Raw genomic sequence first — 27,525 nt, 5'->3', positions numbered from 1 at the left:
TGAACATGACTGAGCACTAGCACACTAGAACAGTGCTTCCTGATATTCACATGAAACCTCTTGTGTTTCATTTTGTGCCTGTTGCCACTGGCTCTGTAACTGGGCACCACTGAAAAGAGCCTGACTGTCCTTTTTGAACCCTCCTTTCAGTAATGTGTACACATTACTAAGAACTGCCCCCTCAAGACTTCTCCAAGCTGAACAGTCCCAGCTCTCTTAGCCCTTCCTCAGATAAGAGATGCTCCAGTCTTTTAGTCATCTTTGTGGCCCTTGGTTTGACTATCTTCAGTATGTTCATGTCTCGTACTGGGGAGTTCAGAATTGGGCCCAGTACTCCAGTTACTGGACTTATCAGTGCCTCACCAGAGTAGATGGGATAGATCACCTTCCTTGACCTGCTGCCAGTACTTTGTCTAATTTGTCCAAGGATACTGTTCACCTTCTTTGCAGCACAGACACATTCAACCTGGTCCCCCCAGGACCCCCTGGTCCTTTTCTGCCAAACCACTTTCCAGCTGGGTGTCCCTCAGCATATATTGGTGCATGGGGTTGTACCTTCTTAGGTACAGGACTTTGCACTTGTCCTTGCTGCTCATCATGAAGTTCCTGTCAAGAGTTGGAGTCGCTGACAACACTGAGATGTGACAAATGAGAGGGATTGGGATTGTATCCAGCAGTTTGTCTGTGGTGGCTTTGGCTTTGCTGAACAGTTTTCCATCACTTTCATATCAACTCTGTGAGGCAGGATTACAAACTAAAGCTTGGAGACTGGCCCAAATTTCTCCTCATGAGCCCACAGAGAAGTGTCTTTCCAGGGGAAGAGGACACTGAGCGTGTGCATGTGTGCATAAGTACCTGCCTAGGGTCTGGAAGTGGGTGAAAAACTTCCCAGAGGAGACAGGTCCTTTTCTCTGTTCTTGCTGTGTGATTGCAGCATGCCAGAAAAATCACCTGGGAGTACCATGGCCTCCAGCAATTACTAGAAATGTTGGGACAGAGCTGTCATGACACTGTTGTCATGCTCTCTTGCTCTTTGAAATCACTAGTTAAGAAAGATAAAGAATGGTTCTGATTTTTGTCTTAAAGCTGTCTCCTTGATGCAGTTTTGTAGACAATTAGGAAAAAGAAAAGTGCAAGAATTTTTTCTGGAAGTTAATAGTTCATACTCAGATCACTGTAGTCTTTCTTGACCTTGTTTAATGCTAAAAGTGCATGTTCCTAATTGAATATCCCTGTAAGCTCCAGAAGTATGAGGCATATCCAAAGCTCCAATTTAAAGTTTACATTTGAAAAGTTAATAAAATGCTTCTATTTTTTGCCTTTTCCCAGTGAATCTTTTATGTGCATTTTTGAGGTCATATATAAATAGCCAGACACAAATGTTTGTGCTGTGCTGGTGGTGTATCATGATATTTTGAGCTGTTCTATTTGCTAAATGCTGAACAATGGATTTAAATTCACATGAATGCGATATATATGTGGTACATGGCAAAGCCAAACTGCATATTTTTTTTTCTTGAAGTTTTATTATCTTGTCTGTTCCCTGTCCTTTATTTTATCTACCCAAGGGCTTCACTTAACTTTCCAAGTCCCTGACTCCTGTCAGACAACAGGCCTTTAAAAGTAAACCTAGAACTGGCACAGGTTATCCAGAGAAGTTGTGGGTGCCCCATTCCGGGAAGTGTTCCAGGCCAGGCTGGATGGGGCTTTGAGCAACATGGTCTAGTGGAAGATTTCCCTGCTCATGGCAGGGGGATTGGAACTAGATAGTCTTTAAGATCCTTCCACCGAAAACATTCTGTGATTCTACAGGGGTTCTAACAGAAATATTGTGTTTCCTTTCTTGGATATGAATATTTTTCCCAATTTTTACCTACTCAGCATTCAAGTTAAATAAATGTAAAATCTTCCTCTGAACCCATTTCCTGTCCATAACTTGTTTGATATTTTATCCACACCTCTCTAGTAAAAAAAATGATATTATACTGGGCTGAACTGAATGCTGAGCATCTCCTACAGTGTCCTTGGGAGTTGTTTGCTTCCTGCAGATATTTGGATCTTCAATTTTCTTGCTTAACATTGAGGTGCTACACTGTTTAAACCCCTGGTATTTTCTTTGCTACCACCCATCTACCCTAGCCATTGGTGCACCTAAGCCACCTACCACCTTTGGGTGTTTTTGCAGCAGTAACAACTTGATGACATGTTCCTGGGTTGGTGCTGCTGTCAGTAACAAACTCTGATTGCTCCTTGCAGAATGCTACAGAAAAAGTCCCCCAGGGGCAGCCCAGTGTGTGGGTCTCAAGCTGCAATTAAAGCAGCTGTTTATCATTACTATAATAGCTAAATGTATTTCTTAATGCCATTTAAAATCGAGTTCTTAATCTGTCTTTAAAGTCTTAATGACTTTTTTTTTCCTGAACCACTATTGCTGATGCAGTCCTGAATTTATTTTTCTTTCTGAAGTTTAGTTGGGGCAAGAAACAGTAAAGACCAGAGGATCAGACTTTTAGGGCTGCTCCAGTGGCTCTGAGTCAGCAGGAGCCTTTTTGTAGCTGGGGAGGATATGTGCAGATTTGGGAAGCCTTTGCATTAACTTCAGTGGCTTAGAATTAGATTTCAGCAGTGTAGTAAGCCACCAGAAGGCTCAAAGCACGATGTGATCCCCCTAACACATTGTCTCCAGAAGGCACAAGAATGTTTTGATTTTGTTCACATTTACCCATGGTTGCCTTGAAGGAACAATATTTTTTCTCTTTTGCAAGGTCTTTAAGCCTGGAGCCTGAAGCTGTTCTGTGCAGCAATTCAGAGAAACTATTCAAGTCTGAGACTTAATATCAGCAAACACGAAGGAGATTTACAAGCAGTGAATGAGGCCTAAGTACCTTGTGACACGATTTCCTTCTTTCCCTGCAGGTTGGACCAAGTTTGCTCGGCTGACACGGGCGCTGACCAACAGTCGGAGTGTGCTGCAGCAGCTGACGCCCATGAACAAGGCTGAGGTGGTGCACAAGCACTCCCGGTTAGCTGAAGTAAGTGGGACAGACACCAACCTGCTCCCTTCCTAAGGCAGGAAGAGATGGGGGAGATGGAAAACCGCCACCCTATTTCCCATTGATACATAATAATCTTAGAGATGAATATTTCCCAATTCTGATTTTTTCAGCTTCTCCTCTGCTCATCCAAAAGCAGCACTATGTGCCAAGCCCATGTTTCTGGGACAGGTCATGATCTTTCAGTCATAAAAAGTCTCAGTAGGTTACTTTTACTTACATGACCCTATTTCTGTGCATGCAGTCCTCAGTTTGCTGGTTGTACCTTAACTTGGGGTGCACAGTGTGCTTTTCTGCATGCTGTCTCACAGTGACGTGGAGCCAGGCTTGATGTCTTTGAGCCCTGTGGATGTTTGCTTCCTCTCCCAGGGAAATGGGATTGTTTGAGAAACCTCTTTGGAAGGATCACTGTCTGGGTCCCTGGGGTTGTACAGGCACATGGACTACATATATACCCTAATCTTGACTTTCTAGCAAAGTTATTCCTGCAGTATTTTTGCTCATCATTTTTGTCTTCAGAACTGATGAAATGAACTCTTTGGCAGGTTGCAAACATCTCCTTAACAGTGCAGATGGTGCAACAAGTGAATGCCTTCAGGTTAACTGATGAAACAGAGGTACTGTTTTCATCTTCATGTCCGTTGGTAGTGAAAAATAAATGGTTCAAAAATATACAGTCAAAATATATGGGCTACTGAAAATGACAGCCCTAGCCAACTTGTGTCAGAGAGCTTGTCCTTGGTTTGATGCTAAGAACTGGTGTTGATTTAAATGTTTGGGGTTTTTTTTTCATTCCCTTTCTGGTTTTTGTGGACTTTGATAATAAAAATGCAAATTAAAATCAGAATGGAAACCCACAGTTTTCAGTTGCTGGCAGTGTTTTCCCTTGAATGATCCCATACCAATACCTTGGATAAATGCTGAATTACACCACTTGTTTTTCTAATTCATGATGTTTCAGTGTTCTGTAAATCCAGTTATAGCCATTTTTGGTTTAGTATAGAGAAGGGAAGACTGGAGAAGATATGATAACATTATTCAAAAGAGTCTAAAGCAGCTGCATAGAATGAGGGAGGAAATTGTTCACCAGGGCCACTGTAGTGAGGGAACAAGTAATGGCATTACATTGCAGCAGGAAAAACTCAGGTAAGGGAGTAGGTGTGCTCAGGAATAGGTAGGATAAGGTTGTACTCAGGAATACTTGCTTGAAGAGTGTGCAATCTCCTGTCTTACAAGTATTTGTAGGCAAACTGCTGTAAGGAATACAGACCAAGTGGAGTTTCACTATTGCAGTGAGGCCTCGTTTTCAAGTATTATCATCACAGCTTATCCCTTGCAGAATGTACTGTTCACCTTTATCAGGCTTCACAGCTGTCAACCATTTTCATTAGCCTTACACAAAAATAATTCAGAGAGCCTATGGTGAATGCAGCTGACTAACAAGATATTGTGTATTCTTTAGTGATTTAAAATTAAAAATTCATGCAGCATGAAAGTAATAATCATTATAGTTCAGTGGTCTCCACAGCCACTTGCCACCCACTCACCATGTCAAACTCAGCATGATATTATGTTAAGAATAATAATTATGCTTTTGCAGTATCATGGGAACTCCTAAGCACTCCACCACCAGAGGCACAAGGAACTATCAGGCATATGTTAATCGCATTCAGCTTGAGCCCTAAGTAGCTTATTATTTGAGCTATAGTGAGGATCTTTCCAGCTCCTGCCCCAGTGAACAAAGCAGGGAACAAATAGGTCTGGAGAAACCAAGGAAAGAAGTCCCAGTGCTGATATATCATCAAAGCATTGAACACTGATGAGTCCAAAGAGATAACTGGAGATAACAACCAGATTATGAGGCAAAGCCAAAATGGTGTCAGTGCAGGGGAAAATTTTGGCTTTGAAAGAAGTTTTATGGGTTTTCACAAAGGTTGCTGTGAAATAAAATGACTGTATCAATCATTGCTTTAATTCCAGTGAAGAAAACATGGATACACCAGCAAGTTCAGTGTGCCTCAATGGCCAGCTGAACTTTGCCTGTTGGGTGATTATAGGAGCATAGAAGTGCTGTTAGTCTGTCCAGGTCACTGGTGAGGGGACACCTAGAGTTTGATATTTTTGTGGGTCTCACCAGGGGTTTGGTGTCTGTGAGGGTCTCGAACAAGTGCCATTGGAACCACACTGCTCTGTGTGCATTGCTCTTGAGCTGGAGCTCAACACACAGATTTATGTTACACCAGGGCTGGTGTGATACAAGGCTGTTGGCTAAGGGAGCAGCCATAGGCTCCTGGAGGTCTCTGCTGCACTCTCACTGCTGCCTGGGTAGTGGGTTTAGTGCTTTTCTGGCCATGGGGTAAATTTATATAATTCAACTGACTGTAGAAAACAAAAGGCTAACAAATGTAATAAGTGAGCTTTTTGTTATATCAGTTTAACTGATTTTCCTTACAGGTGGTGATTGCTAAATATGATGCTAGGGAGGGTGGGAACAGGTAGGCAGAAGCAGGTTTGCATCCTTTCAGCCTGACATTGGCTCAGATTAGACATGTTGGGAAGCCACATCCCCCAGCACAGAATGAAAGAGGTTGCTATTGGTATCCCTTGGTGATTTCTAAAGAACAGATTTTCATCAGAGCCAGACTGTTACTGTCTGATCTCAATAAAAACTTTTGCATCTTAAAAACAAGACTGCAAGAATTAACAAAGAATTTGTGGTGCTTGAATTCATATTGTTAGCTGTTGTGCAGTTTATTCAGAGTTGTTTACTCCTCTTCATCGAGGAAGAATCCTGTGTTTGATCAGTTTTACACATGTGAGACTGCTGTTTGCCATCCATCTGTCCCTGGAAACATGGTGCATCTGCTCCAATATGGGACAGGTGTAGGGCTGAAATGAGTTTTAAAATTGCTGTTAATGTTTATTTTATCCCATACAGACTTGAGATCCCCAAATGTAAAAGGTGTTATTAGTTTCAAAATACCCATGGATCTTTCAGTTGTCAGGGCAATATATTGCCACGTGTGCATTCTTTGTGCTTTTGTTTCTTGTGTTGGACTGAGATAAGAGGTAATTAGATTAGTTGGGAGGAATGTCTTAAGTGAATTTGGCTTGGTTCCTTTGCAGTGTTTCCCATTCCACATTTTACAACTGTGAGCATGCAGGAGATTATACTTAGATGCAAAAAAATGAGAAGTAATTAAAGGAACTAAAAGAGAACCCACTAGTGATATTGAGCTTGTAAGAGCAACAACTTTTTTTGAAGAAAATTGGAAGGAAGCATGTTATTTCCAGGGTGTTAGTACAGAAGTTGTGCACACAATGCTTCATTTTAGGAGGTCAGCCAGCACGGCTGGAGACTGGTTCACCTTTGATAGGGTGTTGCTCTGGCTCAACAGTGGTTTAAAAAAGAGGTCATGCACAAAGGATTAGTCTTGTAACACTTCCAAATATGAATGCTGATGTTTATGTTGCATATTAAGAAGCAATTGTTTACTGTGAGGGTGGTGAGGCACTGGCACAGGTTGCCTAGAGAAGTTGTAGGTGCCCCATCTCTGAAAGTGTTCAAGAGCTGGTTGGATGGCGCTTGGAGCAACCTAGTCTAGTGGAAGGTGCCCTGCACACAGCAAGAGGGTTGGAACTAGATCATCTTTAAGGTCCCTTCCAACATAAACCATTCTGTGATTCTATATTCATAACTGCAGAGCGTAAGCTGATGTGGCAGTACCCACAGCCTGTTTATGAAGCCCCTCTTCCCTTGCTGTTGGCATGGTTTCCCCTCAGTCCATTGGAAAAGACCTCCCTTTTTGCAGGAATATCCTTAGTGCTGTGCTGCACCCCATACACCAAGTGATTGCTGCCTCCACACACTCTAAATCAATAAGATAATTTAGAAACTGTGGGTTGACTTGCAGTGTCCAACAAACACAGTCCCGTCTTTGTGCTGCTCCTTACAGAAATCCGTAAGACCCTTTATTGGATCATATTCATTGAAAACAGCAGCATTTATTTCTCTGTCTTTTACAGGTTCTCCAGCTGGGATCTGATATTCTTCCTCAGTACAAGCAAGAAGCTCCAAAGACTCCACCACACATTATACTACACTACTGTGCTTTTAAGACCACCTGGGACTGGGTCATCTTAATCCTAACCTTCTACACAGCAATTATGGTTCCATATAATGTGTCCTTCAAGACAAAACAAAACAACATTGCCTGGCTCGTGCTGGACAGTGTGGTGGACGTTATATTTCTGGTCGACATTGTTTTGAACTTTCATACAACCTTTGTTGGTCCTGGCGGAGAGGTCATATCTGATCCCAAACTCATACGGATGAACTACCTGAAAACATGGTTTGTGATTGATCTTCTGTCCTGTTTACCATATGACATCATCAATGCCTTTGAGAATGTGGATGAGGTAAGTGATTGCAGTTTGTCTCAAGAGGATTATTTTAATTAGGGATTAATTTAGAAGCCTGTTCCCAGGCATCTGGAAGCAATGAGAAGCAACTCAAGCTCTGTGCAAATACATGGGGATGGCCTTAATCTTTTGGGCTTTACCTGTAAGATATTCCTGTGTGGGAGAAGATGTGTCTTCTGATTTCAGTACCATGTGTGGATGTTTACCTCAATGATGTGGGGTTTAGACTTGCTTGGTGGTCATCCAAAAACATTGATGCAAGTCCATATCTAAATGGGCTGGACCAGTTGGGATGTGCCCTGTCATAGCCTCCCTTTTCAGCTCACACCCAGTGTTTGCCTTTGTGCAGACCTAATCCAGGCAGGGCTTGATGCAAATAACAACAATTCTGTATCTGCTCTGGCTGAAGCCGGTGGCAAATTTACCACTGACTTATAGAAAAGTAGAGAATGACTCTGAGCATTTTTTAAATGGTTCTCTAGGATTACGTTCTGAATCGGACTGTAATTTTTTTTTTTTTGTGATGTAATTTCTAATGTCTGATTTGGATTTTTTAAACAGTTCTTCAGCTACTGCTGGAATTTTAGAAACTGTTTAAGGAGAGAAAGCATAAATATCTTAAATGGATGCTGAATTAAAGGTTTTTAACTGCTAAATGTGTTAACATTTATGAAATCCAGCTTGCAGCCTAAGCTAATAGAGAAAACAAGCAATAACTATGACAAATAATGCATGCACGAGTCAGTGTAGAGAAATTCATTATTAAAATGCAACTATAATGGCATTAGGACTTGTTCTAATTTTTCTCTAGAGCCTTTTATCTTTAGGGCCATAAACAGATGAAAAAACCTCTGTTCATATTTTGACATTTTAGGAGTTTTTTCCTAGAACACCGTTGAGTGGTTTGTTTGTTTTTTTTAATTCTCAAATTCTGCACTTGTATATCCTCACTATATAAAATCAACATCCTTATTTTTTAATGCAGGCTTTGCTGAAAATTTCGTAGAGCTCCTATAAAATTCCATCCCTATCTCAGTGCTGAGTACCATCTTTTGACATCGTTGCATTTTATTTATAGCAAATATGACAGAAGTGATAATACTTGCAGCTTAAATTCAAGATCATATGAGGGCTGCCCATCTGAAAGCAGGTTGTAGAGTCAGGCTGTGTAAGAAGGTGGTATTATCAAGGTTGTAAATAATACAGCTTTTTAAGATAATCAATCTCAGAATCAGGGGAACCTGATTTTTATAATAATGCAGCATTATCTCCTGAGTGTTGTAAATAATACAGCTTTTTAAGATAACCAATCTCAGAATCAGGGGAATCTGATTTTTATAAGAATGCAGCATTATCTCCTGAGTTTTGTGCTTTAATATGTAAAACAAAGAGAAAATTTCAGTGCCCAAGCAGTACAGATTTACACAATGAGCTTAGTCTCTGTCTCTAACATATAGGTGGGAAATCAACCATCTGCAATATTTGTGACAGGGAAGAGAATCTTGACAAAGTGCATTGTAACAGAGACACACCTAAAGTGGAAAATTTAGCCAAATGTAATTACAATAACAGGGCATCATGAACTCCAGTGACCCTACAGATGCTTTCATTTGCCTTCAAACAAATGAAACATTAACACCTTTTTAATAAGAGAACCAACAGCAACATTTCCTTGTCATGAAATGGTGTGTTAAGGCGCTGGATCCTCCAGCAGACATTGTCTTATAACTGCTTGTGTACTTGATTTCAAACCCCTCCAACTCCAGTTTTCCCTAGTGCCTGAAAAGAATTGATGTGATTTTGAAACCAGGTATGTAAACAGTCAGTCTTTCCTCCTTGGGTCTGCATTTTCCCTTTTCTCTGTCTTCTAGGGGAGATTTTTCACTTTAATTTTTGTGTGTGATATGTCTTCATTTGTGACATACAAGTCTTTTGTGCTGATCAGTGTGTTCTGGGTGGTTGTAGTTATTAATGCTCTTTGTCTTTGGTTTTTAACACTTACTTGAACTGGTACTTCTTGTCTGGGATTTAACTGTTTGCCCCCCCGAGCAGCAGTGTGTTCAAACATTGTGCAGAGATGAAGAATAAGTAAATTGATAATCTTAATTTGGAAAAGATACTCTGATTAAAAGGAGTGTTTTCATTAGAAGATAGGTGTTTCCTTCTTAAGGGAAGCAGGGGCGAGAAGAGTTCTTTTAGCTCTTGATTCTGGTAGGTTTGGCTCTGTATCTTGGTCCTGTGTGTTGGATAAGAGCATTTGTAGCATTAAAGTTGGTGATTGTGGAATTCCAGATAAAGTTACATAAAATCAGAGCTTAGCAGTAAAGACCCTTGAGGCAGGTCCTGGTGCTCTTTGAGTGCTTGGTATGGTGGTGAGGGATGGACCCAAATCAGAGTGAATAGCTCTAAAATCTAGTTGAGTGAAAGGTGAATTTCCAAATTTTGCTGATGTGTCCCACCTCCATCCCTCATTATTCCACATAAAGCATCAAATGCTGTTTTGCTAGTTGTGAAATGACTAGATAAAAAGTGGGAATACCATTGCAGAGGCTTCTTTATCCTATGGTCAGATCTCTATCATAAAGAAGGATATGGCCAAGGAAGTTTGGGTTTGTGTCTCTCCATTGTAGATATAAACTGCTCTATGTGATACAGATGCTTGAAGTGGATTAAGATGACTTAAGCATCTTAAATGCTATTTATAATGCCAAAATCAAGGACATAAATTGAAAGATTAAAAAAAATGAGTTTGAAAAAAGGAAATGTGTGTTCTCTTACTGAGGGTTGTAGTTCTTCAAATGCAGCCAGTCTTGGCTAGAGTAGGAACAGTGTAATTTCCATCATGGACAATATTAGGTCAAGGCTGGAGTCTTGTGAAATTCTCACCTGAGGCAAACATGACTGTAATTCCAAGTTATTTTGTTGTTGAGTGGATGCAGAGCCTAGGTAGAAGGATTTGGTGGAAAGGATTATGGCACACAAATTGAGAACTGGTGGGGATTAAGATGTTTTGAGGCAGAATTAGAGGTGTAGGTTTCCATGCCTGGAGTTACAGAGCAAGGCTGTGAGAGCTGGCTCAGGGGGACTGGGATGTGTGACAAGGAGGGGGAAAGGTAAGATACCTTGCATAGCATAGAGTGATCTAAGTTGATGTGATGGGTGAGGAATTAGGTGGTTAAATGGTATTGAAAGGGTAGGAAAACAAGATTAAATACGCTGGAGAAAAATGAGCTGAGAGAGGACAGTTGGATCCTTAGTGGGATACTTACTTTATTTAGGAAAATTGGTAGGATGATAGTCCTAGAAATCAGAAAAATGCATGACATCTTTTCTAATTGGGGTGCATTACTTGCACTGAAATACATTCTGGCTAAACCAAAGCCATACAGAAAACCTTTTATATATAGTAGTGTTATAGAAGTATGAGAGGGGACCCTATAAGGCATCCTGAGGAATCCAGCCAGTTCTCAAGGTATGAAACAGAATGGAGGATGTGTGCTCAGAGTCTCTGAAACTAGGCTGGTTTTTGTTTGTTATTTTTGTGATTTTCTTTTGTTTGGTTGGTGGATTTGTTTGTTTTGTTTTGTTTTGTTTTGTTTTTTTAAGTAAAAGAGTTCTCTGAAACTTCAGATTTAGTCCAAGTGTTTGTCTGTTTCTTTTCTCACATTAAAGAAAAAAAAAGAGGACACAAATCTTTGGAGCAATGGGGGACATGATGTTTGGATTCAAAGATTTTGGTCCCATGCAGTTCCTGTTAGTATTAGTCTGTGAAGTATGTAGCGACTGAAAGTTTGATTTTTGTCTTGAAGTTATGTTGCTTGTAGTGATTCAGATTTTTTCCCTGAGTACTGAGCTGTGTGTAACAACTCTTCCATTGGTGTACACACTGTCGCTTACATTTCTAAACTCATTGCTCCCTGCCTTTGAAGCTAGAGAATGATGTTATCTTGAGACTTAGCCTTTATATGTGTTCTGCCTACTAGAGAGATAAATATCTGGCCTCTGTCAGTCTGTGCTACCAAAAGGTTGTTTATAGTGTGGCTAACTATTTATTCCATACAAATCACAATTGTCAGAATCACATTGTGCAGAAATTGTCAGCAAATGGGTTTACAGTGTGCCTGAGGATGCTGATCAGATATGGTCAAACCATGCTACAACTCCCTTGGGGGTGAAATGCATTGATTTGCATCCCAGGGAAACCAGGATGTTTTTCAGGTGTTTGGCTCTTGGCCTCACATGGAGTCATGCAATTTGGAGAGTACCTGGAGCTGGAAGGACCTCAGGTACCCACTCTCAGGTACATACATTCTGCTACAGTGCTGCTGGGTGCTGCCTTTGAGCATCTGTAAAGAAGCATATCAAGTAAATATTCCCAAAACTAGACAGAAGGACAAGCTTTTGGCCAAAGGAAAATGCTTCCATGAATTAAGTGTTAAATTCAACTGAAAAAGTCACTTCTACTATTTGGAAAAATAGCATTTTGTTCTCTTCAGTGGGAAATTTTACTGAGATTAATGAATTTATGAGTTTGTCATGAAACAAAACATTTAAAACAAAAAGCTTGATCTCATCTGTGCCAGAGACATGGTCCTAAAATGACATATCACATGCTACAAAGAATGGGATGAGAAGTCATGGTGGTAGATACAGATAGCCAAACAGATGGTTTTCAAATGATTTGTATAAAAGATCATCCTTTCTGCAAAACACTCTTTGTGAGCTGATGGCTGAAAGTGAAGGCATAGAAACTAAAATGGGCCAACCCCAAAGTTCTCTGCCTGTTGTTTAATAATGTAAGACTACATGACCCAGTGGCCTTTAAAATTTACTGATCTGTGCAGGGCATATTAAGGCCTGGACTTCTTGTAATTGTAATTTTCTTTTAATTACTATTATCAATCTATTTCAGTGGTGGCAGAGACTTCTTTGTATCACTGCAATTAATAGCAACTAGAATAGCAAAGTCTGTAAATTGAAAGCAAATAAAAGCTGATCCAGCTAGTGTAGCTATTCACACCTGCAGTGCTTTACTGCAAACATTCCCTTTTTGGAAGATAGGTGAAGAAAGGTTTATGTGCCCCAGTCTGAGTGGCAGATGCAAGGAGAAAAAAATTGGTGTGTTTCAAGAATGTGGCTTTACCTCTGAAATAGCCTATGTCTAGCTGCCTTTTTAAATCTAGGTGGCTGGCATGGAGAAAATAATTCCCAGAACTAAATCCCAGCTGCAGCCAAGTGTTAAACTATGACAAAAACTCCTAGCAACATAACCACAGAGGCACTAAGCCTGGGACCTGGCATTTCCCCCTTTGTTATGCAGTTGGAAGGCAATTAAATATGAAGAATACTGTCATTTTGCTGGAGTGTGTGACAAACCACGATATAATAAAGCAGGGGCCTGGCTATGGTAACTGAATATAATTGTATGCACTGTAGACATATATTATATGTATTGTCAACCATATTCACCCCTGTCACTTGTCCACCCCTATCACCCCTGTTGCACTCACTGGCAGAATTGCATCACTTCTCTTTTGCTGAGAGGTTTTTTATTTCGCTTTTATTTTGTATTCATTTTTTAAAATTTGATTTTTGTTTTCATTCAAGCTAAGTTTTTATTAATGTTCTACCACTGTTTAATTAACCTACTTTAATTTAATTTTTTTTTAATCAATCAGCTATTTTAATGCTATAGAAGGTCTGGGATATTTCTGCAGGTTCCCCTGTGGAGATGCATGAATATCTTCATGATGTGAGGAGCAACTTGTGAAAGGAAGGCCTTTAGCTGGATTTGATGATGGGGGTGGTAGGAGTTGCAGGCAGGGTTGTCCCACGAGATGGTTGAGATTCCCTCATGCTGCACCACTCTGGTGTGGATTATGCCATACTGAACTGTAATTTTATGTCCCAGTGGTCTTGTTTTTCCATTTTTTTTCTTTTCTTTTTAATGCATTGTGTATGTTACTGGGAAGCAGATGTTGGGTACAAACCATTTAAATCAAATCTTTAGTCAGAGCTGTATTAACGGATAGAATCCAACAGGGCAAATTGTGTGTGGAGTACTTTGAAGGGAAGCTTTGAGGCCTGTGTGATCCCTTCGCTCACAAAAGAGGAGAAGGCTTACAAAGGAGATGAGGCAAATAAAATAATGCAGTCAGATGCTCACTGAAATAATGCTGATGGGAGTAGCAGGAGTCCACATTACAGATTGCTGTGTGCAGCCATCAATGGGAGGAAAAGAGTCTCAGGCTTAGAGAAGGGCAATTGCTCTGCACAAAATGGAGCCAAGGTACAGCCTTGGAGCAGCCAACTGCATGGCTAATATCAGAATTAGCCAAGTTTTGTTAGTGAGACAGCCTTGTAACTTGATGTGAGTCTTTATTTTGCTCATGACTGCACTGGTGTTATATCTGCCCCTTGGTGTCAGGGATATGTGTAGTTCCAGAAGTGCTAGTAGAGACATTGCAGCTCAGGTTACTCTCCAAATTTCTTAGACCAGTATTCCTGTATTGGTCTAGGAAATTTGCAGTTTTTGATGGCATTAAACTGTCAGCAAAGTCCAATATCACTCTCAGAAACTGTTGAAACTAATGTGACACACCTTCCTCTCCCTCCCGTTTCACCCTCCATCTACCTTCCTTAAGTAAATGAAAATCATCAGATTTTATGATATCTTTTGTCCCAGGTAGGGCACAATGATGCACTAACAAATAAATAGTACAAGATGCCACATCCCACTTAACTTGAATCTCGAAGAAATATTTTTCAATTGCCTTTCTTTTTGTAACCTAAGTTATTTACTGTTGGAAATGTATTTCATTGTATAGTTGTGCCATAAACAGTTCACTAGAAGTTTATTTATAATGTTACAGCTTATTGACATTTGTGTTAGGGGGGAAAAAAAAGAGTAAAACTCCTCTATCCTCCTGGAAAAAAAAAAGATAAATCTCAAGCAATAAATTTAGAGAGACTTTCAGAGAATTCATGGAAAAACCTACTGGCTTTCATTTTGCTGTAAGGGCTCAATTTTGTGCTCACTGCAGTCACTACTCTCATTGCTTCCAGGGGTGCAGGGTCAAGTATTAAATGGGCTCTGCTTATACCTGGGCCCAGGATCTAGATATTTTGTGCAGCAGAAGCAGAGCCTTTATTCATGTGTGTACTTACATAATTGACTACAACCCTAAATTCTGTTCTTAAATTGGTGATAAATCAGAAATGTTGCTTTTTTCTTTTTCTCATGCCCACATTTTGATTTGTACCTATGCAACTTTATTATGTTAATTGTTTACCAAAAAAGGAAGGTTTCTGATACATATTGGAAGATTTATTTTAACTTAAACTCCACTAAAGCAGCATTAAGGAGCTAACCAGGGATTTTAGAGCTAAGCTCTATTTAAGTAGCTAAGCTCAAAAATTTCTTTTGGGAATGATTTGCCAGTTACATTTCAAACAGCCCATACATCCTCCTGCACTGCACAGAATAGGACTCTCTGGTTCTGTGCCTGCAGGCTCACCTGCTCCTGTTGGCAAGGCTCACTCTTTCAGTCATTCCCTGTAGGCACTTTGTTTTCTTTTACATTGTGTGCCATCATGTAACAACTGTTTGGTGAAGATTGCCCAAGGTTTACAAAAATCCTGCCTTTTTCACTGCTTCAATACTAAATGCTGAACTAGACCTTGACTATACAGAATCAGCCAAGTGATTTGTTTGGGTCATTTTTTGGTTTTTTTTTTAATCAGCCAAGTGATTTGTTTGGGTCATTTTATGGTTTTTTTTTAACGTGTGTAATTATTTCTGGTGAGGGAAAGATAATGAAAATTATGCCCATGCTTCTTTAAATAAAGTATTTGGACTGTATTTTATAATGTACTAAGCATGGGATTCATCTGATTAAACACGGGGCCAGGCATAGGCCACAAGGAGATAGAGGCATATTTGGGGCATGGCATCTTAGAAGATGCATCTCCAAAATAGGTCTGAGAAGTCACCCTGCCCCAAAATGTCTATTTCTCACCCTTGACTGTAATGACACTAGTGTGATGGTGCAGATGGCTCAGGCACATGGTGTAATTCTTGGGGATGTCTTGTGCAAGTCCAAGAGTTGGACTCAGTGGTCCTTTTGGGTCCCTTCCAAATCTGAATGTTCTGTGAGATGCAGACCCCTCCACAGTTTAGTTTAGGCTGAGGTGAGATGCATCTTCCCCTTGAGACTGTATCCTTTTTCAAAGAATAAAAACAAAAGCAGAAAAAAATGATAAGTGTAAAACTTACAGGGTCCTTTAGAATCACTGAGTCATTGGCTTTGGTGAGCAGGTTCATTGTATCATTTATCCCATAAGCTGGTCAAAATTCGCCTTTATTCATGGTGTCTAACAAATCTTTCTTAATTTGCAGTCTGTGCAATTGTCCCTGTGCCAGCCTCCTTGGTTAAATATTTCTTTTGCCTCCCTCATATTTGCCTCCTCAATGTGCTTAGGAAGAACAGTCACCCCCCCATCCCCTGTATAAAAATATCTCTTTTTCTTTCCTTAATCTAAGCAAACTGATCTTGTCTAGACACTTCATTTATGAAATTTTATGAACATTTTGTTGGCCATTTCATCTGCCTCTCTCTGCAGGGAGTTTAGTTCAAATACATCTCTTTAGGGCAGAGCTGTACATATTACTCCAGGCAAAGAATTCATCTTCATTTTGTAATTGGGGTTTGGCTTTTTCTCTTGATGGTGCAAACACTCAACTGATCTGTCCTGGAGTTGGATTAACCTCTTCTGTGAGTACAGCCTACTGATTGCTCTGAGTCACTGTGGGATTAACCCACATCCCCAAATATTTCTTTCTCTTGGTAATCTTCAGTTAAAGATATTTGTAGAAATTTTTGTTAATTTGCCTTGGGATGGATGCCTTGAGACTCTATATTGTTAAGCTTTATCACATTTTCCTTTATTCCCACACAGTTACACTTTCTACTGACAGTGTGTTCCAAATCCATGCCATCAGCCAGTTTTGTAGCCATATACTAATTCTGCTTACTTCACTAAGAAACCAGCAAAATCACTGAGATTTGCTGGACTTCCTTTTTGTGGTTTCTGTTTTGCCATCCTTTCCACAAGTTCCTCAGTCACCTCAATCCCAGTTGTGGTCCCTGTTTTCTCTGTTTCCTAATAATTCCACCTCGTGTTACCGAAACATTGCATTTCTTTTATTTAGAAAATGGGCTGTGTTGTCAGAGAAAGCTGTCAGGAAAATTTGGATAGATCCCACACAGCCTAAGCTTAACAAACCTATTGCTCCACTGATTGCATTTTGATTTATCTGAAAGTTTCTAATGATTCTTTCCCTTAACATTTGTTCAGGTAATGTAAAAGTTTCTAATGATTCTTTCCCTTAACGTTTGTTCAGGTAATGTATCTGTTTACTTCCTTCTTGATGCATTAGCTTTTCTGGAAAACATCAACATCATCTTTGGAAACTAAAACTAATGACTAGTTTGATTTTTAGCCCAAGCCTGTATTATTTTACTTCATTGCAGCTTGATCACTTTTGTTGTTCTTTTTTTTTCCAGTTTTGCATGTGAAGAATCTTTGGGTATTTGTTTTAATGTTCTTCACAAGGAGAAGTTCAACTTGACACTTAGAAATTCTCACTTTATCCCTATTCTTTTTACTCTCTAAGATGTAGTTTTCTGTTGGTGAATATTTTTATCTTACATATTGTTAGTTCTGCTTCTGTTTTCTTCCTCTGGGAGATTATTTACACATTTATAACTGAAGCCCAGCTTTGCAAGTTTTTGCCCTTCTTTGAGATGAAACCTTTGGATAAAACCTTTTGGTCTTTCTGATGTAAAGATGTACCAGGTGTCCTCTGCTGCCAGGTGTTTGACTCTTCTACCTCTCATAGTCCAGTTGCCTTCACTTATTACTGTCAATAGTTCAATACACTATAATTTATAATTTACCAACTCTTGCCCTTTTGAGAGCAAGAACCCCAGTCCAGTTTACTCTGTGATTGTTCATTTTTTAATGAACTGATTCAATTCCTTCTTCAAGCCAACGGGGACTTCTCCAAAGTCCTATCAAAGTAAAGGTAGTGTAGCATCACTTTATGTGAAGTAATTGGCTTTTGAAAGAAGAAATAAACATGCTATTGCATCTGCAGAAAATCTCAGCCTACTGTTATTAATAGCATTATTCTCCAAGCTCATCTCGAGATAGCTAAGCCTCACATTGTGAGGCAATGCTCCGTAATATCTATCTCTGCAATAATATAATACAGGTTTGGATGCTGCCTGGATCCAGACTATCCAGATTTCTAAGGATGGGTTTAATTTCTCCTCCCATAAGCTGTGTAAACGATAGCTTTCAGCTTCTTTGTATCAGTGGGAGGGGAGAGACACAGCTCCGGGAGGTGATTCATCCCATCCCTGGCTGTCTGAGGTGGATTGGGTGAATCACTCTTCTGTCATGCTCCACTCTTCACTCACCAGGGAGGAAAGCTGGACTATTCACATGGCCAGGATAGTTGGCCATCAGGTTGCAGCATTGTGTGAGATGAATCCCACCCCGGAAAGGTGTTTAGAGCTCGGTCATGGTGTGGCCATAGTGTGTGCTGCTGTGCTTGGGATCAGCGTAAATGAAACTGTTCTGCTCTTGCATGGGGTTCCAGAGCTCAGCAGAGGCTGCAAACTCCTCAGAGGATTTGATCCCTTTAATGGCCAGTTTTGCTGAGTGGATATTGCTGTAATTGCTTGTGTCTAGCACCTCTAAGCATATTAGCTTAAATCTAGCTGAAGAAGGTCTGTACATGCTGCAGTCACCTTTTGACTGCAATGGCAACATGCCCTACAACATTTCATAGAAAGACTCCCAGCTCTGCTTCTTGGCCACTCCATAAATTCTTCAAAACCACAATGTGCTGAACATCAAAACACAGTGAAGAGTTTTTCATTTTTTTTTCCTCTGACCTTTTCCGAGACAGTGTTTTGTGTTAAATGATGCAGTACCGATCCCCGTTTTCAAAGCTCAGAGGATTTCAGTTTTAGAACACATTTAAAATGCATATTTCTTCCTTTTTTCTTTTTTTGCTGCTGTGTATGTACCCACAGCTAACAACAAATAAATAAAAAATCATGGAGTGAAATCTAATTGAAAAAGTGCCTAGAGTTAAAAGCACATTGTTCCCTAGTAGAAAGAAAAAGTTATGCATGATTTACCATTTCAGCATACTAGGATTTAATTCTGAGGTTTAAGCAGACTTTTTGGGTATTTAGGTGGCTGAAACTAATGGCTGGTTTTGGTTTTATTTTACTTTTTAAAAACATTTATGCAATAATTTCCCACTGTAGAAAAGACCTATTAGATTAGCAAGTAACCAGCTGATGAAATCTTTTTTGGATTTTACAAATGTGCAGCTTTGCTATTCTGCTGCTCCCTTAGTGTAGAGCAGACTCCACTCTCTCTTCCCTGGTTCAGGAGAACACCTCTGGCAGAGTCAATCTGGACTCGAATGATTTCCTGCCCTTGTTAACCTTAATTTTCCTTTGGTGACAATGTTTCCTTCATCCTCTTGCATGTTTGGCTCTTGACCCCAATATAACATGACTTTGACAGCTTCATCCTTCGTATTGCCTGGCTTATCAGGGATTCATTAAGTGCAAGAGAACTTTGCTCCCTGTTCTCGCAGGAGGTGCAGAGGTCTCTTCCCACAGCTTATATCGCAATTGCAGGAAACATCTTTCTCAGTCTTGTGGTCAGAAAACTTATCTGGATGCAGGCACACAGCTTGGATACTTCTTTCATTCTGGAAGGCTGAGGTTTGACAGCGTGGTAACATCTAGGACTGGAAATGGCAAGGTTCAGGTAATTTTAATAGGAAGGAGGGGTCCCTCACATGTCATCCTGAGTGCTGTCATCAGTTGTGCCTCTGCTATCAAGCTGAATTTCCTTTCTTAGTATATTCAGAGAATTCAAGAACACAGACTTTGCAAGGTGCCTGTGTCAAGTAACTTGATCCTTGTTTATTCATGAATGTCTAATTTAATTCCAAAGTTAAACATTCATTACTCAAAACTTTGGGGATAAATTTGACATTGTCTACTTTCTTTCTGATGGCTTCGGCTGTCTCCTAAATTGAAATGTTGTTACAAAAACGGCTGGTTCAGAGCTCCTGCTCACGTCCTCTCCTGATCCAATGGCCTTAGAAGTCCCTGGGAAAGTCTCCTGTGACTCACATGTGCAATACTTAAATTGGTGATGTGTGTCAAACAGGAATTTGGTTCCAAACCTGACACACAAAATGCGATTCTGGTGTAGGTGGTTTTTTAGTTGAAAGATTTCTGCAGCTGAGATGATTGACACTGAGCAAGCTGAATGTCCTCATCTGATTAGGACATGATAAAATACATTAGTCAAAACTGCAAGGGGCTGGATAGGATGGTTCATAACATAATGAGATATTTCCAGTCAGAGAACACGGACAAGCAGATGTTACAGGCAGTTGGCCCAATTGACTAAATATGGCAATAGAGTCACAAATGCTCCTCCCAGAAGGTTAGATCTTCCCTATCAAAAATGTGTGCTATTTACATGATGCTAGTGCCAAATGGGATTACATGCTCCATTCCAAATTTCTAATCACCTCTCTGTTCCTTGAGTTCTGAGGTTACTTCCTTTAGAGCAGATGCTCATCCTGTAGTAGAAGAGTTTCCAAAGGATTCATTATGGAGCATAAATGAAGTTAAAAGAAAAATGAAATTAAAGGCAGCTGGCAACCAGTTGAGTTTAGAAAACTGAATTTTTTAATACTTAATTCAAGGCAGTTAGTCTTTCATGTAATGTCCACCAAAGAGATTGTTGCTGAATGTCAGGCAGAGCTTTGCACATTAACAATTTTGCATTTACCATCAGCAGTTTTTGAAGTATTAAGGTACCAGCTTGACCCAACCCAGTACTTGGTGAGATATGTCACATACTCATTCAGTACTTGATGAGCTGCTCATTCCTAGGTAGTGCTTTATGGAAGAAGCTTTTAAAGCTTCCAATATTGTCTTTATATCTTGCAAGATTAGACATGAAATATGTATGCTCAATAAATATATCTCTGATGTTTTGGCCTTAAAATAAGGGGTCAAGCTGAACTGGCTTTAAGATTTGCAGTGAAACTTACTTAAATGAATTACTCTTAGGAAATAATACATTTCAAAGTCAGCTACAATGAAACATTTCTCTTTGTTTTATACATAAGAGGTGTGATTGTTATCTGTGCTTAGGGAAAAAAAAGAGATCACAAACTTTCTCCCAGGCTTTGAAATAAATGCTATATTTTTATGTTAGTTGTACAACTGCTAAGCTGTCCACTTAACTTGGAGAGGGAAGATGTAATATGGATGTGGGATGGAATATCACATTGTAAACTCTCCTGACCAAGGGCTGACTCTCCATTTGGGTTTGTGCAGTAGAAAGTGCAGTTCAGGAAGTGTTATTGGTATGATCTCAAACTACAGGGTGCAAAAAAGGGGACTCCCAAGTTTAGATTCCAGGTCTCTAAATGCCTTCTCTAGCCTTAATCTTGGTAATGAACAGTGATTCATTCAATCAAATAGAAATAATGCATCTCTGCTTGACTTATACAACAGGATTTGGTCCTACAAAAAAAACCCAGCCTGCTTTTTTGTCCTGATTTCACAGCAAATTGTAAGCTTTCAAAATCAGGGTTAATTCACTGAAGTACACTGCAGAATGATTTAATTAAATATGCTATTAAACTACTCTGTAATTTTTTTTTAATGGAGATATTGTTCCTGTGAGGTGTGACCCTCATTCAGCAGTCCATTGGCCCCAGCCCATTGTGTCATGAACACTGTAAGGACTTCCCAGGTTGTTGGAGAATTTGGCTGCTCAGGGTGCCTCACAATCATAGATCCTAAAGCCAATAAGTAGATGTACATTTAGATGCAAATAAGTCTGATAAACTAGATCTTTGTCTTGTGTAAATGCAAAATACAGAAATCAGAATGGGAAAATTCCACTTCCCTCTGTGGTATTAGTCATCATGAGAGCTTGCATGCAAATACAGTACTTCAATTTATTAAGGATTTTGGGGTCTGAAACAAATTCCAAAAGGATTTGAAAAGCATACAGGAACTTTGTTGAACAGATTACGTCTAGAAATATCAGATGTATGTTACCCTTCAAACATTAGTTATGAAAAGAAGGTGCAAAAGAAGAAGAAACAGAGGTGCAAAAGTCATGGATGTTTTTCCAGTGTGGAAAACTCCAGAAACTCCAGTCTTTTTGTTTGATAATATAATTAGCCAGTGTTTTGACTAGACTGATTTGATAATGATGCATAGAAAAGGGCAATTTAATCTTGGCACAGTAACTTGGAATGTTTGCCTCATTGCTTTCTATGTCTTAATTTCTACTTTAAATTAAATGTCTTCAGCTTCTGAATGTTTTATATTAGAAACCTTCCTTTACAAACCTTCTATTTTGAGCCACTAATTAATTTAATGCACAAGTTAGGTATATCATGGGATTGCAATAGATCAGGAACATATTTTTTTCCTCTTTCTGCATCTCTAAACTCTATTAAGATACATTGCAAACCATTTGTGCATTGAGGAGGACATGCACATTTCTTGTTCCCTTTCAGATGTTTCTATTAACTTTTTGATGGTCCTTATGCTCTTATTCCCTCAACATTTGTACTTCCATTTATTTGTACTTCATATATCTTGTCTGAAAAAAACCCTAACTGCACAATTTAGGAAAATATCTGCAATGTCTGTTGATTGGAAAGGAAATTAACCCTATACAGAAAGGCATGTGCCTTGTGGTCTGTATTGCTTTCATTCAGAAAGGTGATGTGCCCACAGTTGTTAGTTCCATGTTCTCTCAGTGAGACTTCTCATAAATAACACAATATCCAGAATTGTCTTAGCTGGGATGAAGGATAATAGACTGTGGACTAGAGGAAGTTACTCAGCTCTTGTCTGATGGATGAGAGTAGGCAGATTTCTTTGAGTTACCCATTATGATTACTTCCTGATGTTTCTCTTGAGCATCTGTTAACACTGAGGGCTGTTGAAGTAGGTGGACCCACATTTTGGCCAAAAATAGCTATCTTGATTTGCTATTGCTTGAATTCTGTTGAATCTGGATTCAATAGAATACTGTTCTCTGAGAAGCTTCAAGAAGACTCCACTTGGATGGTATAGATCCATCTGTGACTGCTCTTCCACCACATTTGATCTTCTTGAGGTCAAAGCAGAGTCTCCTGTTTACTTCAAATTGGCAGAGTATTGAATTGCTGCTTTTTGTAAAAAACTTGCCATTTCCCACTTTGGATTCTACAGAACTTTTCTGTTACTTTGAAAGACTGAGCTTGAACAAAGTAATTTAACCACCTAATGACTGCCAAACTTGATTTAGCCTGATGAGGACAAAAGCACTGCAGGGGGAGGAGGGTTTGATCTTGTGTTCTGTCATCTGAGGAATGAAAAATTATACAGAAAGATTTAAAGCAGATGCAGGAATTGCTGTACAGCCTTCTGTGCTAACCAGCAGGATATTTCATATGAAATAATGATTTTTATTCTTTTCTAGGGGATCAGTAGCCTCTTCAGTTCCTTAAAAGTGGTGCGTCTTCTACGACTTGGTCGAGTTGCCAGGAAGTTGGACCATTATCTGGAATATGGTGCTGCTGTACTGGTGCTGTTGGTGTGTGTGTTTGGACTGGTGGCCCACTGGCTAGCCTGCATATGGTACAGCATTGGGGACTATGAAGTTATAGATGAACTCACTAATACAATCAAAACAGATAGTTGGCTCTACCAGTTAGCCCTGAGTATTGGGACACCATATCGCTACAACACCACTGGCTCAGGGCAGTGGGAAGGAGGACCCAGTAAAGACTCCTTGTACATATCCTCTCTCTACTTTACCATGACAAGCCTTACAACGATAGGATTTGGAAACATAGCACCAACCACTGATGGAGAGAAGATATTTTCAGTGGCCATGATGATGGTTGGCTGTAAGTAAAGTTTGATTTTATTGTGTTTAATCTGAGAGAAGTTCTATGGGTAGTATGATGGTTGTATAACACACTTGCTGTAGGCTTTCTTGACATCCTAAAAAATCTGAAGCACCTGCAAATAATCATGAAATGAGCTTTGAATTGTTGAAAATGGGAATTGAAATTGTGTAGTTGCTGTAGCTTTTAAATTGTTCGTGAGACTGAGTGTACATAAGTGTGTCCAATGACAAGTTTATTTTGAGTTCAGGGCCTCATTTTCACACTTTAAAGATGGCTTTTATTGTCTTTGAAAGGTCTTGGATAGAATTTAGTTGAAAGTTACAAGTATTCAAATTCAGGTAGTCTGACTGAATTTTGCTTACAAACTTACCCAAGCTTGGAAATGTTTGATGTGGTTTTATCCAGTTCTTGAAACATTTAGTGATTCCATAAAGCGATTGTGTACTTTATGGCACTGGTTTGAGTTACAAGTCCTGGTATTACCTCCTGAATGTAGTGACCTTTGTCACCAGCAAAGCTAGAAGTGAGGAAATGATAAGACACTATATTGCACCTTTTCTCTGCCTCCTGCTGTTTTGCAGCTCTGCTGAAATAGTCTAAAATCAATAGTGGTAAAGCACATTTCTCATTTCATGTGCTGCCAAGGTTAGATCACTGAGCAGCTCTAGAGGTTAACAGACATCTTCAAAATACAGTAAAGACAACTGAAAATGTTAATGTCATTTGGGAGAATTATTTTTCTGTTAAATAAATAATTCTTGGTATTTCTCTGATGCTTACTATTTTCTGAGATCCATACAAACACTAAGCAATTACATACCAAGAGAGCAAACAAAACCTTTTGATAATAAGATTTGCATAATCTCTCCCATAATTATCTCAGCCAACAATTTGAGCTCATCTCAGAGAAATAGTGAACTATAAAAAGGAATTTTGTTTTTGCTAGATCTTTAGAAGATTAAAGCCATTTGTTTGGAGATTTTAAAATGCTTTTTAAAAAGTGAGGTTGCAGTTTTAGAACTCTTCTTGCAGTTTGGTGCAATGAAATTTCTGCTGAACACCATCTTCACATGATGGGTTGATGTATTTCAAAACATTTCTAAGTCCATAAAAAGCAAATTCCCAAGCTAGAGTTACTTGAGATAGGTCATCAAAAACCTATAGGTGCTGGTGATTTGTTGAAACTGCTTTGTGGCATTTACAGAATATGAGGACTTGGAGAATAAAGTGGATATAGCACATTTTAGATGTACTGTAGTATTTACTTCCCTTGTTATTTTTGGGGGGGGGACTTCTGTTGCCCTGCAGAGGAGGATCCTACAGAAGGAACTAAATGGCAAATGACTTTGAGTGGGGTGAGAGTTATAAAAACATCATGAATACTACTACTAATGATAGCAAAACCAACAAAATACATCCATGGCCTCAGCAAGTGAAAAGAAGTGGAGATTGTAACCTGCTTGATATTTGTTCTAGGTGGATTGTGTTTGTGCTTTTTCATCTCTGAAACGCAAGTTAACGATGGGAATACATGTAGCAGTATCAAAGTTGACATTTACAACAGCCTATATATGTGCCACTGGCAGATTTTAATAGTTTTCCTAAGTGTTACCTGCAAAATGTCCATGTCGAATTTGTAAGTGGTAACTGTAAGCTTAGTAGCTGGAAAGACACAAATAGGTTTATAGGCTTTTGGGCAAAGTCAAAAGTAGAATTTAAAATTTAAGAAGCATAGCAAAAGGGCAATTAAGTAGCTTATTGCATAAAAATAATGCCATCAAAATAAATGTGGCTTGACTTATGAGTGGGGTGAAGAGCATTGTGGCATGCAGGAAGGCTATAGGCAGAAGAAACCTTCTCTGCAGATTATTTGCAAGTGTAAAAATGCTCAGTTATCATCAAATGGTTGAATCTTTTGCAAACACATCAATGAAGATTTCCAATTCATGCAGTGATGACTGGTCCTGAAATCCAAAGCAGTTCCTTGATTGGCTGAGTACTGATTAGAAAATCAGCTGAGTTCCAAACAGGCACTGGTCATGGGCTTTATACTTGGAATATTCCTGCAAAGAGATCAGACCTGCAGGGTTGTATAGGCATGGTTTACATGGTTTGCAGGGCCAGCTGCTGAAAGCCTGACACTCTGAACTCCAAAATGAAACAGGAAGGCACAACAAATAGTTGATGGAAAATGCAATTTCTCAGATGGTCAAAGGGGGCAGTGAGTTTGGGAGGAGATTTGACTCCAAAAACTGATGTAACTACCAATTGAAAATTATTCAAGTTGTTTTTAAACCAAGCTGGTTTTAGTTTCTCTGTACAACATTCAGCAAAATTCAATTACAGTTCAATCAATAAAACAACTCTGGTCCTGAACAGACTCCTGTTACAAGCAGAGAGAGGCTGTGAAATACTTCCAGTAGTCTTCCTGAAGAAGTTTGCTAATACCAATAGCTTGTATTGGCAGTGCCTTTTCTAACAGACTATGCCAAATAAATGTCTTAAACTTAGCACTGGAACTGGAGATAGCAATTCCTCACAATCCCAGCTGCCTACTCATGCGAACTGCAGATAGGAAAGGAAATCTTCACTGCCTTGTCAGCCAGCAGCGACTTGTTCTGAAAGCCCCAAGTTTCCTCTGCATGCTGGCAAAGTTATCAGGACCCGGGAGGAGTATTTGAAGAGGATTTGCAAATCCTTCTGGTGGGCAGGATTGAAAAAAATGGTGTACTGGTTAAAAATAGCTGAATTCAGATTCCGTAGGTGCTGATAAAGCATTGCTCATTGCGGGGCAGTGGCGGAGGAAGCCCTGATGAATGGGGATGCTTTTCAGATTGATTGGCAGTTTGTCACTTGGTTGTTCACTGAGGACAGATCGAGTGGGATATTTAGACTGAAATACATCACCTGTCTTGCAGAAAAAAGAGCTTTGAATAACTTAACTTCATCTTGTGGAGCTTACTTCAGATTTCTTCCTGCCTCGCTTGTGTCCAGTGCTGTTCAGCAATAGTTTTTCTGTTGCTTCTTGACACTTGGAAAGCTAAAAATAGCCAACATAAGACATCCTATGACAACTGAACAAGTTTTTTACAAGGGTTATTGTTTAAATACGTATTGTGCATTTGCTGTGTAGAGTTGCTGAATATGCATTGAGAATCTGATTTTTGTAGCTCCTTTTGTGTTGATCTAGGTCATTTCATCCCTTCTCTGCAGGGCAGAACAAATAGGTAGGTCTGTCAGATCCTTTGGAAGGACCAGGAATCATTTATCATTCAAGAAGGACCTTTCTTGTAAACCTTCCATTATCTTCTATCAGCTCACAGCCTCCAAAAAAACCTCAGACTGTGCTGCTGCATGTTGCTCCAGCTCAGTCCACAGGCAGGTTTTAGGCTTCTACAGCACAGCCATAGATGCAGATGTAAAACTGGTTCAGTTTGTGCCTTTCACAGAAAAAAGAATGTATCAAGAAAGAAGACAGAAACAAACTTTTGGTTCGTACACCATTGCTATCTTGCAATGCAGCACAGCCAGAACTTCAGTGAGCAGAAAGTCAGTAAAAGGGAGAAGGCGTTTTGGGGAAGGTGGCAGTATGGCAGGGTGAAACAGCTTGCAGAATTCAGGAGAGGTGGGGTTTTCTGAAGGAACAAGTTTGAATGTTTGAACGACAAGAATTTGTGTACTTTCATTGCCTTCTTCCTGTGCTTCCACTGTGAGAAAGGTGACCAGCTTCCCAGTGTCCTGGTTTAGACTGGGATAGAGTTAATTTTCTTCCTCGTAACAGGTACAGTGTCATGTGTTGGATTAGAATGAGAATACTGTTGATAACACACTGATGTTTTAGTTGTTGCTGAGCACTGCTTACACTAATTCAAGGACTTTGCAGCTTCTCATGCTCTGCCAGTGAGGAGGCTTTGGGGCACAAGAAGCCATGAGGGGACACAGCTGGGACAGCTGACCCAGACTGGCCAAAGGGACATTACACACCATATGGCATCATGCTGAATGATAGAA

At 39.6% G+C, this 27,525-nt stretch overlaps 1 protein-coding gene across 1 annotated transcript in view; it reads left to right on the top strand.

Moving 5' to 3' along the window:
- The window catches only part of KCNH5 (potassium voltage-gated channel, subfamily H (eag-related), member 5), a 140,632-nt gene that overhangs the window by 22,746 nt on the left and 90,361 nt on the right, over positions 1-27,525 (top strand). The window contains exons 4-6 of the mRNA XM_009071777.1: positions 2,917-3,032; positions 7,080-7,472; positions 23,082-23,511. Of these exons, the coding sequence (XP_009070025.1) occupies positions 2,917-3,032; positions 7,080-7,472; positions 23,082-23,511 (939 nt within the window). The remainder of the gene's footprint in view (positions 1-2,916; positions 3,033-7,079; positions 7,473-23,081; positions 23,512-27,525) is intronic.

Source organism: Acanthisitta chloris, unplaced genomic scaffold (genome assembly GCF_000695815.1).
Source record: "Acanthisitta chloris isolate BGI_N310 unplaced genomic scaffold, ASM69581v1 scaffold6283, whole genome shotgun sequence".
Lineage (NCBI taxonomy): Eukaryota > Metazoa > Chordata > Aves > Passeriformes > Acanthisittidae > Acanthisitta > Acanthisitta chloris.
The sequence above is the reverse complement of the archived record's forward strand: the minus strand, read 5'-3'. Positions and strand labels throughout refer to the sequence as shown.